This window comes from Gobius niger (assembly GCF_951799975.1).
Source record: "Gobius niger genome assembly, chromosome: 2".
NCBI classification, from domain to species: Eukaryota; Metazoa; Chordata; class Actinopteri; order Gobiiformes; family Gobiidae; genus Gobius; species Gobius niger.
In genome coordinates, this window is record NC_136853.1 from 8277820 (window position 1) to 8292566 (window position 14747).

At 41.5% G+C, this 14747-nt stretch overlaps 1 protein-coding gene across 2 annotated transcripts in view; it reads left to right on the top strand.

Moving 5' to 3' along the window:
• Positions 1 to 14747, top strand: part of ptpn12 (protein tyrosine phosphatase non-receptor type 12) — a 109264-nt gene that overhangs the window by 53638 nt on the left and 40879 nt on the right. For both annotated transcript variants that reach the window (XM_079582591.1, XM_079582590.1), the window contains exons 5-11: positions 834 to 872; positions 2679 to 2750; positions 2871 to 2930; positions 6496 to 6638; positions 11494 to 11560; positions 11662 to 11739; positions 14303 to 14398. In XM_079582591.1, coding sequence (XP_079438717.1) covers positions 834 to 872; positions 2679 to 2750; positions 2871 to 2930; positions 6496 to 6638; positions 11494 to 11560; positions 11662 to 11739; positions 14303 to 14398 — 555 coding nt within the window. The remainder of the gene's footprint in view (positions 1 to 833; positions 873 to 2678; positions 2751 to 2870; positions 2931 to 6495; positions 6639 to 11493; positions 11561 to 11661; positions 11740 to 14302; positions 14399 to 14747) is intronic.

A 14747-nucleotide genomic window follows, 5' to 3' on the forward strand; every position in this document is an offset into this window, starting at 1 on the left:
TGAGCAGCATCAGCTTCGTGGTTGTATAAGCTACGCAGCGGCGGAGTGATCTGCAAGAAAATAGTCCCTCAAAATGCGATCATTCATGTGATGCAAGATCAGTTATATTCCAAAAATTACTCTATCGACACAAACATTTATATGGTTAGTCTGGCGTTATAAGTGATTTGCCTCAGGTGCTCTGTGGAGCGGGTCAGACTGTTTTTAATGCAGGCTAGCTGATACCATAGAAATGCGCTAGCCTTGCACTAGCCTAGCACCACGTAACTCTTCAAGTATAAGAACTGCATGAATTACAAAAAAATATATATATCTCCAGAAATCAGCAACACTCAAGATAACTAGGAAATGAGGCCCTATGTCAAAAATCCTGAAATATCCCTTTAAGGTGGACTTAAAATCCTCCGCATTAGCCCCATCCTTCGACTTAGAACAAAGGTTTACTGTCTGTTTTATGCCTGAGAGTTGACCGTATCCAGTATCGTTAGACTCAATAATATCGTTTATCGCGATACTTTCCTGCCTCAATATATCGAACTTCAAATTTGTTATCGTGACTGGCCTCGGTGCGCCTAACTGTTTTTTTTATGATAGAATATTTCATTTTCGTTGTTGTTTTTTTGGTATTTTCTTTTTTTTGGTAAACACAATAATCATATATTTGAGAACTTGTGAAAAATGTGTATTTTTTCGGATATTTTAGGATTCCAGATGTTTATTTTGAACATTTATTAACTGTATTGGGACAGGAACTTGACAGGAAATGTGTACAGCTTTATCCGCGCAGCTTCAGCCCAAATATTGATTGTTTTTCTTCCTCTTTGTCTCCACAGGTTATTGTCATGGCGTGTCGGGAGTTCGAGATGGGAAGGGTAAGCTGCCGGATTTAAACTTGGTCTTGGTTTAGTCTTAGTTTAGACCTGGGTCAGTCCTGTTTTAGAAGTGGTGTAGTTTTGATTTTGTGCACATCTGAGTCGTGTTTTCGGCCCTGTTTTGTTTGTTTTATTTCTCTTCATAAGCTCTAGTTTCTGTCCTGTGTTGTTGAATTCGTTATCAACTTAAAACAATTATAGATACAGACGGCGTCTCTGGAATCGTCCATATATGGTCATGTTTGAAAACAGTTAAGGGGGAAAACAATTTGGAGAAAGATCTAAACTTTCTCTAATTATTCAAAAACTACTTTAACAAACACTGAATTATGAATATAGTTTTCTACTAAATAAAGATACAAAGACATGGAGAGGAGCAAAGTGGTTCAACAGCCCATAAATACATAACAACAACGGAGAATGCTAATATGATGCTACATATTAGCATCGTGCTAGCTAGCGCATGCTTTGACTGCCATTTTTTCGCTCCTACTGAACAATCTGCTATGAATAAACATCCATATGAGCCCGATTTAGACTTGACTTTATTTGTATGGGATAGATAAGTTTATATTCCACCAGAAAATGACTAAAAAGAGTGAAAAATTGTGTTTCCCAAAAGATTATATTTTCCCCTCGGCAAAGCCACGCCCCCTTCTATGACGAGATGCCGTCTGTATCTATACAAGGCTAAACGTATCCTCTTGGCTATAGGGGTGGGACGATATACAAAATGACACTACACTAATTGCAATGAAAATAAGGCACAATTAATTGGTAGCTGCATTTTTATGCTCATGAAGAGAATCGCTGAACAGACGGCACTTTGTGAACCAACAAGAGCTTGTAACTTAGCACAGTCAGAGGGCCACACTACGAAGCTGGTTGAACTTAACCTGGATTAGTTCCTCTAACCAGGTCCACAAACCCACACATGGAGCATCTGGATAAGTGGTACTACAAGGCGAGTTATCAGTCGGTTTAGTTACCCCGGAGTCAGTGCCAAGTAGGGCTGGGTGCTGATACCGATACCTGAACGAACAAGATAAGCAAATTTACATTAGAGGATTAATCTCGATCAACGTCAAGAAATGGGTGAAAAATGGGGAATAATTTAGAAAAAAATTGGGAAAATTGAGACAAATTGTGGCAAAAATAGGGAATGAATTGGGGAAACAATGGGGGAAAATGAGGAAAAAAATGGTAAAATAGGGAAAAAATATAGTAATAAAAAATGAGTAAAAAAGAGGGAAAAATTGGGAAAACGATTAAAAAAGTGGGGCAATAATGAAACAAAAAATGTGGGAAAAATGAACCAAACATTGGAATTTTTGCTGTTTTTATGGCGAAAAAAATCATAGCAATTGGGTGGAAAACAATCATATGGTTAGTCTGGCGTTATAAGTGATTTGCCTCAGGTGCTCTGTGGAGCGGATCAGACTGTTTTTAATGCAGGCTAGCTGATACCATAGACATGCGCTAGCCTTGCACTAGTCTAGCGCCACGAAACTCTTCAAACAGAAGAAGTGCATGAATTACAAAAAAAAATATATCCAGAAATCAGCAACACTCTGGATAACTAGGAAATGAGGCCCTGTGTCAAAAATCCTGAAATATCCCTTTAATGATAAATATAGGCCTTCTCTGTGACCTTTTTCAGTGTTCAATCTGAAATGTACAACAAGCAAAGTAAAATCTTACCTCTGGCAACATGTCCGTCAATCCCGCAACTCCCTGGAGAGTTGAACTACTCTACAAATATTTTACCTCTAAACTTCCTCTGTTTGTTTGTTTTTCTCTTGTTAGAAAAAGTGTGAGAAGTATTTCCCGCAGCTGGGCGAGGAGCCGCTGACGTTTGGACCTTTCCGAATCTCCTGCGTAAGTGTCTGCAGTGCATCATGATCCAGACGAGTGGGAGGACCGGCTTTACTTTATCGTTTCCTTTGGCCGTTAATAATTGTTTTTTATTACTCTTCCTTTTTTGTTTTGTTTTTGTAGGAATCAGAACAATCCAGAACAGACTATTTCATCAGGACGCTGGTCGTGGAGAATGAAAATGTAAGTGACAAAATATGATGAAGCGACTTTGTTAAGCTTTGAATCATATTGTAATGTTTGTTACGTCTGTAAAACATATACAATAGTTTACACACCCTGGCAGAATTTTAGATTATTTGAAAAGAATATGAAAGATGACACATAGGTAGTGTTTGTGTGAAGCCATTTATGGTGAAACAACTAAGTTTGCTCTTTTTAAAATCACAATGAAAAAAGAAAGTACCAAAATGACCCTGATCAAAAGTTTACACACCCCAGTTCTTAATAAAATAAGATAAGATAAACCTTTATTGATCTCACAAAGGAGAAATTCACTTGTTACAGTCGGCGTTCAAGAAGAAGAGTTAATAAAGTGCAGCTGATACAGAGATTATTGCACATGTTACTTTACAGTCTTATTGTACAGTCTGACAGCAGTGGGGATGAAGGCTTTGCGATAGCGCTCCGTCCTGCACTGAGGGTGTCTCAGAAATACTGTGTATTTCCCCCTTTAACGTCAGTGACAGCTTGGAGTGTTGGTGGTAGTTTTGGTATGGTATAGATACAGACGGCATCTCATCATAGAAGGGGGCGTGGCTTCGCCGAGGGGGAAAATAGAATCTTTAGAGAAACACAATTTTCCACTCTTTTTAGCCATTTTGGTGGAATATTAGCTTATTTATCACATACATATAAAGTCAAGTGTAAATTGGGTCCATATGGATGTTTTCTCACAGTAGATTGTTCAGTAAAAGTGAAAAAACGGCAGTTGTAGCTAGCGCTAGCTAACCGTTAGCATTAGCCCGATGCTAACATGTTAGCATTCTCCGTTTTTATGTATCTATGGGCTGTTGAACCACTTTGCTCCTCTCCATTTCTTTAACTATATTCATAGTTCAGCGTTTGTTAGTTTTAGTTCTAATAATCAGAGAAAGTTTAGATTTTTCTCCAAATTGTTTTCCCCCTTAACTGTTTTCAAACATGACCATATATAGGCGAATCCAGAGATGCTGTCTGTATCTATGGTATGGTTTTTATTTAAGCAGGGACAGTACACAATTTAACATTGACCAAAAGGAAAGATCTTTGTACCAGGTTATAGCAAAAATGCTAATTTCCTCCTGTAGTCCCCGTTGATGTTACAAAAACTGATTTTAAATGTAGATGAATACTTTACCATGGATTTATACATTTTAGCATCATTATTAACATACATTTAATTTAAATACATTTGAAACATTAGGACATTTTCTACCAGTCCTTTTTTTTTTTATAGGTGAACGGTCACCCCTCATGACGTCGTTACAGATCATGAGCAAGTTTGATTTTCTAGAAGCCAGTGTGATTACAGAGAAGGCAGATTTAGTGAAGGCAGTTTTACATTTTGGGACGCTGCATTCTCCTCTAGAAGTGGATCGAGTGTGGATGAGGTTCTTTATTTTCTGATGGTAAAGTGGCCCATTCTTCTTGGCAAAAAGCCTCCAGTTCCTGTAAATTCCGCGGCTGTTTTGCATGAACTGCACGTTTGAGATCTCAGTGATTCAATGATACTGAGGTCAGGAGACTGAGATGGCACTAACGGGACCTTCACTTTATTCTGTTGGAGCCACTGGCATCAGCGAAACACCTCCATATGTCACAGTAGGTCTGGAACAATCATCATAGGCCTTTCACCATAGGCCATCATAGGCCTGGTTGACAACAAAAAAGTGCCTTACCATTATATTTCATACAAAACCTCATCCACAACTGCCACAAAAGATACCAAGCTGTCAAGCTGGGATGTGTAAACCTTTGATTAGGGTCATTTTGGTAATTAAAAGTAGCAAATTCAGTTGTTTCACTGTAAATTACTTCACACAAACACTAACTATGAGTGAATAAAAACGTGTTTTCTTTCATATTCTTTGAAAAATAGTCAAAATATAAAAAATTCTGCCTGGGTATGTAAACCTTTGAGCACAACTGTATGGATCATACAGACGGCATTTCTGGAATGTTTGAAGCAGTTGAGTGAAAAAATCGAAACTTTCTATAATTTAACTACTTAAAGTGCAACTAAACGGGCGTGGCAGAGCCTTTCCCCACCCACAAACTAAAGTCAAAAATTGCTGAGAAAGGGGAGGTCTCGGAGGCTTTGGGGGAGACGAGGGGGGTGAGTGTGTGGGCGGGGTCTGCTCTGTTGACAGTCTCAGACCAAGCCCCTAGATCTGACAGGACTGACAGACGGCTGTTACCGGTGTCACGACTGTGCGCAAGGTTGATTTTTTCGTAGGAGAGTTGGTACACTCTCATGACTTGTGATTGCTTGATGTAGCAACTAGTGATGCGCGGGTCAGGGTTTTTTTCAACCCGCGGGTCCCGCATTTGGAGCAGGTTCTAACCCGACCCAGCCCGCCCCGCAACGTTGTTCTATTTTTACAACCCGCCCCGCACCCGCAACCATTAAATATTACTCGTTACAAATATGATCCGTATGAACAGTACCGGCGTGTCATCGCGCGCTCTCTCTCTCTCTCCCTCCGAAGAGCGCTGGGCAAGAGGGAGAGAGGAAGAGAGCACAGGTCGGCCTAACGCGAAGTCACACACAGTCGCACATACGGTGGAAAACAGGAGACATGAGCTCCACAAAAGCGTTCTCTGGATCACAAGCTGCAAAACGCTGCTTGTTTTATGAAAATCCGACGTATATTTACGCCAAAAACCTGCTGTAAAGACGACGGTGGTACCCGCAACCCGCGCATCACTAGTAGCAACTATCCTACGAAAAAAAAAAAAAAGATCGCTGCCGGTAGACTACTTGCTCGCTGTCAGTGACTGCGAACAGAGAGAGAGCATCACACAGTAGCTTTTCTAAGGGATTTATTCCTCTACACCACCTCAGCCGAAGTGTGAGCATCGCAGGTGCGCCATCTACTGGTTTGACTCATGAGCTCAGGCGGTGTGTGCGCGACGCCTGTCCTGGTTGCTACGTGACGGAGGCGGAGGAGTGTGTGGGCGGGGCCACAGAGGCACAGAGGCAGAACCACGGGCAGAACTGATGACGTTTTCTGGATGCCGTGGACACACTCTCCTCCAACCGCAAAATATCAAATGTAGTTGCTGCGTGAAACCAGTAGGGGGCGCGAACCATGCGGTTTTAGACACTAAAGTGAGATTTTGAACAAGTTTGCCCCAAATGTCAACATATTGACTGGGACATGTAGCTAACTCTATTCAACAACCATTTAGACCGTTTATCAGCAAAAAAAAGTGGATTTGGTGTTTAGTTACTCTTTAAACAAATGCTGAATTATCAATAGAGTTTTCTACCCAATAAAGATACAAAGACATGAAGAGGAGCAAAGTGATTCAACAGCCCATAAATACATAGATAACAGCTAACGATAAATGCTAACGTCATGCTACATGCTAACACTGCCGTTTTTTTGCTTCTGCTGAACAATCTGCTGTGAAAAGACAAAAACATCTGTCCATAATAGACCTAAATTGAACTAAATGATGTCTATCCCCCCAAAAAGCACCGAACTCGAATCCATCTCTTGCTTGTACTTGAACTGAAAGCTTCGGTTTGCGCTTCTTGCAGGAGACGCGGAGGATAACACAGTTTCACTATATGAACTGGCCTGACCACGATGTCCCCTCGTCCTTCGACTCCATCCTGGATATGATCGGACTGATGCGGGAATATCAGGAGAACGACGATGTCCCCATATGTGTCCACTGCAGGTAAACGACTGACCTCGACCTCTCAAGTTGTTGTTGTTGCATTGTGCCAATACGCAAGTAAAAATAAAGCTTTGAAAACAAACTAATTCTATAATGAACAGGAAGACCCAGTGCAAAGGTGCAAGTAAGGATGCGCCAACTAAAAAAATACAATATTGTGTATAAATAACTCTAAGTGAATACGGTCATGCAAATGTATTTTTGATCATTTAGCATCAGTATGCTCAAACTAGCGAGAGCAGGCTAATGTTAACGGAAACTAATCAAGGTTTGGTTAGAAACTATGATACAAATACAGGGGCGGACTGGGACTGAAAAACAGCCCTGGACTCTGACCAGCTTGGCCCAAATTAGCGTAATTGTGCACTTCCACACATACATATTTTAACCTTTTATTTGTATCATCAGCAAAAAGAACTGGAAATGTGGTCATAGAAACAGAAGCAAAATCATTAATATAAATAATAAATAATAATGGTCCCAAAATTGAACCTTGTGGTACACCATACTCCACGGAATTCCTTTTAGATTCATATTTTTTTTATACTGGGCTTTACCCAAATATAAAAGCTTCTCGACTGGAGAGCAACAATGTAGCGCCTATTTGAAAGCTAAGACCTACAAAAGTGATGGTAACTTTTTGTCACGTCATTCTTGTCATATTTTTGTTGTTTTTTTCATTATTTTTTCTATCATTTTTGGTCGTGTTTTTCTCATGTCTTTGTTGCCTTTTCATCACATTTTTGTCACTTTTTTATTGCTTTTCCAGCACATTTTTGTTTTGTTTTCATCCTCTATTTCTCGCTATTTTGATGCTTTTCTTTTTAGCTTTTAGATTTGGGTAAAGCTCAGTTGAGGCGGCACTGGTGGCCCTAGAGCCAGTGGCCCTTCTGTGCTCTTCCAGAATGGACATATGGCCATTCCGCCCCTGTAGAAATATAAAAGGAGCCTAATAAAATTAAACTGCCACTGAGCCGAGTGTTTGTATTTTAGTTCAAGAAATAACTGATCAAACACATTTGTAATGATCACTTCATGTGAGCTGTTTATATTAATGTAACCTAAAGCCTTTCATATACCCAAGGATATTTAGTGTAGAAAAGTCCGGTGATCCTTGTTAAATATTTATCCAAGAGTTTATCAATAGATATAATTGATGATTGATCTGTGACATCATGACAATAAAATATGCCTTCATTGATCTTAAAATGGAGAAAAGAGTCAATTAAATTTTTCACTCAGAGAAAGACACTTTTAAGAAAGTCTCCTGGTATCTGTAAATATCGGATATCAGCAGACACTCAAACCCCAGTATCGTTATCGGTAGCATCAAGCTGGATCGGTGCATCTCTAGCTTCAATAGTAGCTTATCACTACCGAATGAATAATGACGACAGTGTGGCGCTTTGAGAAACTCGGTAATACAGACTTGTAAAGCGCATTACAAGTGTAAGCCATGATTTTCTATTATCGTGGGGTTTTATATTTTGTACATCTGCCCTTTAACACGAGGAGCGTGTCACTGTGTTTGTGCAAAAGTAAGTGTCACGGGTTCGTTTCCCAAGAAATTCAAAAATGATGGCATGGTTGAGAGTTCGCTCCACAGGCTTTTATTCCCAGATCCAGTGAAAAATATTTACACGGCAGCAAAACAACGAGGAATAAAAAGGAAGTAGTTACAGAGGACATACAGACAAATATTGCATCCACAAAGTGCCAACTCCGAGACCAACTCCAACCCAACTGACTGGCAGAGCCCAAATGCTCCCGTTTAATACCCCTTAGCCCCTCCCCCGGGTCGACCAACAGCTAATGGAAGGTATTCAGACATTTAACAAAATAGACAGGGAAACAATTGAAATCATAAACATTTGTATAGAAATAACTAGAATGAATTTCCCTTCATCTGACAACATAAATTATACACAATAACACAATAAATCACGACATAATTAACAACTCAGCAGAAATGGTTCAGTCCGGGGTCATGTGGTTGCCCAGACTGCGCCACACCGCGATACTTAACGTGCAAACAGGAAGTGCTTTATTTGTCATTGGACACATATACAGTGTTCAGGTGTTAGTCCTGAGCCGCTGCGACTGACCGCGCCGCTACTGTGGGCCAACCTGACCAGCATGTTCATGGAGGTAGAGGAAACCAGAGTCTCCTCTGATCTCCTGTAATGGTGCAGCTCCTCCTGGGGTTGTCCCTGTTTCAGAGCGTGGTGTCCTGCACTGGTCAGCTCCTCCTCCTCCTTCCTACGCAGCTCCCTCCGCTCCTCAACAGTCTTTCACCATCTTCTGGGAAGAGCTTAGCAGTTCATCTGTTTTATTCTCCAGTGAACTGATTAGCCATAACAAAAAGCTTACAAAGAAATGCCGTGATACTGCGGAGTCATGTGATAAAAACGCTCATGTGATCATTTTATGTTCTCAGTCTATTTCTAGAGACCTGAAATACTGCTGTTGTACCTAAAAAGACCTCATGAAGACAGAATGTTTTGCTCTCTGAGACCATGGTATCACCTAAATAAGTGCTGTGTTATCCAGTAGCGTTCATACTCACAGCTGTGAGTGCCCGGCGTGAGTATCAGTGGAAAAGGCCGTGTCTGAAGCTGCTGTGGCTGCGCAGATGTCACGCCTGCCTCCATGTGTGTGCAATCAGCGCTAACGAGCGCCCGAGGACACTTCCTGGTTCCCCTCTCTTCTCTCTGGGACGCACAGCCGCGTCGCTGGAGATGTTTTGTGTGGGCTGACGTGCATTATGTTTTATGGAGAAAATGCAGCTTGTTAGGCTGGCGCAGCGCTTTGTGACAGCGTGAGATAAGCGTTTTATGATGGCACGTGTCTCTGCTTCTGTGCAGCTACTGTCTCCATCCGGTCTGCAGGTGTCGGGACATACACGTGTGCAAGGCAGAAACGGCTCAGGCTGTTGTTGAAAGGGGGGGGGGGCCTTTGGGAGTGCAGTCGTCTGAACTTTTGTGTGGGAATCAGACTAAAGCTCAGCACACACCACACGATTTTCATGCACAATTTTGCTGTTATCTTAGTCGAGGTGATTCTTCCCGAGTCGTGACTGTAGGTGAAGGCAGCCGCAGAGTCGTGTCTCGTAGTGTGGGGGGGTCACAACTGGACTCACGTTTGAATCGTGTAATGTGGGCGGCAGAAAGACCCCAGTCACAGGATGTCAAACAACAGGAAATCAAATCCTTAAGCAGCAGCGGCCAATGTCAGAGTAGAATATACTAACACCCTAACCCTCCCTGTTCATGTCTCTGTTATAACAACGCCACAAACAGCCCCACACTGACCACAGCAAACAGCACAACATTATATCACTAAAAGTAAATGCTCACATATATGTAGCACCTGTCTATCTGCTTTAGGCACTCAAAGCACTTTACATCAAGGACCCTCTCACCCATTCAAACACCAGTGTGCCCAGACACTGGAGGCAAGGAGGGTGAAGTGTCTTGCTCAAGGACACAACGACAGTGTGCACATGCAGGATTCGAACCACCGACCCTCCGGTCACACAACGACCCGCTCTGCTCTGCCCATGAACCACCTTTATCAGCTACATTTCAACCACAAACAGAGTTTAGCTACACGATCCATTCAGCTCCTTCTCTCCACTGTCTCCTCCGTCTTGGGGTTGATCCCACCTCCTTTTCTTATTAAATCCACTGAAATACATCCCGCTTCCTCAAGTCGGCGACTTTTATTTCCATTGGAGAGAACTATAAACAACTTCAGGAAGACCCTGCAGCTCTGAACTGTGTTGTTGTGACACTGATCACATGACACTCTTGACACTCTCCTCCAAAGATTGAAATAACGCAGGAGAGAGGACCCAGACGCACCGCTATTTTTTTCTAGTTATATAAAAATATATATATACTTGAGTTGTATTTTTTGTAGACATGTTCCTGTAGGGAAATTTGTCCAGTGCATTTGATTCATTCTTCAGTCTGTTTCTGGGCAACTTCAGCTCAGCACCCGGTGTCCCATCTCGATCCATTGTTCGGTCGAGCTCACTTGGGGGTTCCAAGCATAGACATATTACTAATATACATTTCTCACTCCTCCCCGTTTGCCACAATGACCACGTTCAAGGGGCATATCATGGCGGATTTACAGACTCCTCCTCCTCACTGGAGACTCGGGCCCTTGTGTGACGAGTAGTTCGCGCTGCTCCAATGCTAACAGTCCGACCCTCATTAGTACGAGATTTCGAAAAATGTTCCTACGAAAAAAGCTTGGTTTCTTTAATTGTAACAAACCCAGCGTCATCACAGGAGGAATATCTAGCTGTATCAAGTTCCCAAAAAGGCACCAGGCTCTAAAGTTGTTTTTAACGTGTCTAAAGTGCAATGCTGTCCAATGGGACACTAGCGGCTATATGGAGGTACTACAGCAATGGTGGCCCCTGGTGTTGTCGTCACAAAGCAGAGCAGCCAGCGGCCATTGGTTCCAAGACTTTCTGCGCCCAAATGAACCCCAGGTCTTATAATTTCTTTTGAAGGGCAGTTTTTCTTGGCCAGCCGTCCACTTTTTGTATCTGTTCGTGCTTCATCTTCCCAAAGAGGATTATCGTCTTCTTTTTTTTTTTTTTGTTGCTACATTGATTGAAAAAGCCATTGCGCACTTGTTTGAATTCTCCAATGTTTAAAATCGGTACAGAGCTGCTAATGACTCCTTGTATCCTTCAGTTAAACAAATGCACCTCGTTTTTATTTAGGTGTTGATATTTCTTAGCTTGTGTGGGTGGGGGTTTGAACAGTTACATATGGATCTGTGTTCATACCTGGTGTATTTCTAACCTGTGTTATATATATTCTGTGTGTTCGTACAGTGCAGGATGTGGGCGCACTGGAGCGATCTGTGCCATTGACTACACGTGGAACCTCCTGAAGGCCGGGGTACGTCAGATACTCACACCTCCACACTGGGGAGACAGTACAGTAGAAAACTCTGCTCAATATAGACATGACATATGATCAACGCCTTGTCTTTGTTACAGAAAATACCAGAAGATTTTAATGTGTTTCGGTTGATCCAAGAAATGAGGACGCAGAGGCACTCGGCTGTTCAGACCAAGGTTTGTTGTTGCCAGTGACGTCCTTTATGTCACGTCTTATCGCTCAGTCCTACATTGACCCTTAAATAGGCTGTGGTTTTAGTTTGAAACAATAATCAAGGATGTCTTTAAAGTAGGATTGTGATACATGGTAATTCCTCGGTACAAAATCAACACTAAAAGTAGTATCAAGGCTAAATTTTTTCTGTGCAGATCAGTGCCACATTCCCCAAACTATAGCTCTCTGAATTTTCCTAAAAGCCTGGATAAAGTTCTTAAACTAAATGCATCCATGAGGGTACGACTACTGCTGCCGGACTGTGTTGAAAGATAAAAAACTGTAGAATTGATGAGTGTTGCTAACGTTAGCATAGCGGCCCATTCATTCCTGTGGCGTAGCCTAGCCGCTTCCATTTGTTTACATGTTTACAGTTAGCATTGGCTATTATGCAGTTTTCCCCCATAAAAATTAAACAAAATGAACTGATATTAATACCAAATGTATAGTTACTTGTTTACTTTTTGAACTTGACTTATGAATGTATTTGGAGGCATTTTAAAGGTACTTTCAAAACATTGTTTGGTGCTTTGAATCATGCCCTTTAATCCGACAGCAGTGACGGTCATGGGCCAAATATATATATATAGTTATATTGCCTAGTACATAATTAGCATTTGACTATGAATATTGCAGCTGAAAATGCAAAACATTTGCTTAGAGAAAACAAATTAGACCCTTTATTACTGAAATCTATATAACGGATAGACCCAGGTTTAAAGACTTTCCGTAGTCCCTCAGGGGGTAATACAAGTGTTAATGGGATGATTGGAGGGTCTTTCATTTCCCCCTGGTGTCTCTGGCCAGACAACCACAATTGCAACTTTCCCTGCTCCGACCCGGAGACCCCAATACACACTGATGGAATCAAGAACAAGAAGCAAACAGGCAAAGCTAACTGTGGGCTAGCACCACTTAAACAGTATTTACAGCCAAGTTTGAGTGAAAAAAATGATCTCTATTGTGTAATTGGATGTAAAATATCCCTCTGTCCCTTTGTCTTTTCTGTCAGTGTAGTATTTACTCTCCAAGACAATTAATGAGTAAAAAAAACGCAACATGCTACGACACCTGCAGCGGCACTTGCTCTCTAGGGGCACGAGTTACTTAGTACTACTTTAGATTAATAAATATAATTTGTTCATATATTAGTTAGTATTTGCTGAGGGGATTTTGTGTCTTGATTAGTTTTTCGAATCAGCCATTTATGCATTTTTCTATTCAAAGGTCGATAAATCAGGCTAGGAATTAGGCGAATGAAAAATCCTCAAAAATATTGTAAATTCCAAGAGTAGCCAGTTGTGAGTCTGTAGGAGTTAAGGTGGAGATGTTGTTGCAAGTGTAAAACACAATTTTTCTCTCTAATGTTTTAGACGCGAGACGTGAAAAAGCAAACAATCTTAGATCAGTTTTGTGGGTCTTAGCTTTCAATTGAGGAGTTAAACTGGCCGGTAGGCTGTAAGAAGATTTTAGATTTGGGTAAGATTGAACTGGAGAAAATGTGCTCTGTTAAAGTGGGGGTTTAGAGGTTAAAGGGATATTTCAGAATTTTTGACATAGGGCCTCATTTCCTAGTTATCCAGAGTGTTGTTGATTTCTGGAGATGTATTTTTTTTAATTCATGCAGTTCTTATATTTGAAGAGCTTAGTGGTGCTAGGCTAGTGCTAGGCTAGTGCTAGGCTAGTGCTAGGCTAGTGCATGTCTATGGTAACTAGTAGCCTGCATTAAAACAGTCTGGCCCAAGCACAGAGCACCTGAGGCAAATCACTTATAAGATCAGACTAAACATATAAATGTCTGTGTCCATAGAATAATTTTGACCATTTTGCATTTAAAATAACTTATATTTGAGCAGCATCAGCTTCCTGGTTGTAGCTAGGTAGCGACGGAGTGATCTGCTCTGCATTTAAAATAACTTATATTTGAGCAGCTGCTCGGTTACCGGATCTACAGTAGTTTGTTTACCTGCGGCCGGCATTACTACACGTGGAATTCACAAAGGAGCTTTCTACAAATCAGATATGGCAACGTTTGGAGGACGAGCCCATGATTTTGAAGAGGTTTTTAATGCAGGCTAGTTACCATAGACATGTACTAGCCTAGCACTAGCCTAGCATCACTAAACTCTTCAAATACAAGGACTGCATGAATTAAAAAAAAAAAATAATCTGTAAAAATCCTGAAATATCCCTTTAAAGTAATTCAATCCAAACCAAAATCTGTTCTTCGTTACCAATGAGAAAATCGCTGCGATGTGTTGGAGCCTTGCTTTTAAAAACTACAAACACCCCCTGAGTTGCTTTTGCTTAAATGACTGAAGCGAGGGCACATTTAAAAGCCTTTGAAAGAAAATAGTCAGTCCTTGGGTCTTTTGTTCCTTTCATGCTTGACAAGTCACATTTTTTGTCACAACATTTCTTCATTGCTGTCTCCTTAGCCTCACATACCTTCACATTTGTTCGCTACATTCACTATCTCTTTGCCCTGATCCTCATCTGCCCTTGTCTCTCTCTGTCTTTGTCTAGGAGCAGTACGAGCTGGTTCACAAAGCCATCGCACAGCTTTTCGAGAAGCAGCTCCTACTCCTGGAAAGTTCGTCCACGCAAATTCACGACGGCATGGTATGAGCAACGAGCGAGTACACACGCACCAAGGCTGTCTGCGACGGTACAAAGGCAGGATGTAGCCGAGTTTGAGGAGGGGTGGGGGGCACAAATAATTAGTCACAAGGGAAGGAGTGGAGAGAAGGCCTCCTTGAGCGCGCTGAAGAATGGGAGCATCTCTATGGGCTGTAGGAAGAATCGCTCCGTCGTTTCGGACGGAGCCATAGTTTCTGTCCCTGTTTTGATTTATTGCCGTTAGCATTAGCATTCCGTCGTTAGCAATAGCATACCGTAGCTAGCTGCAGCCTTTTGCACGGCGATCAAAAATACATTTGCGGAGGTTGAAGCTAACTCAGCGTTTAAATTC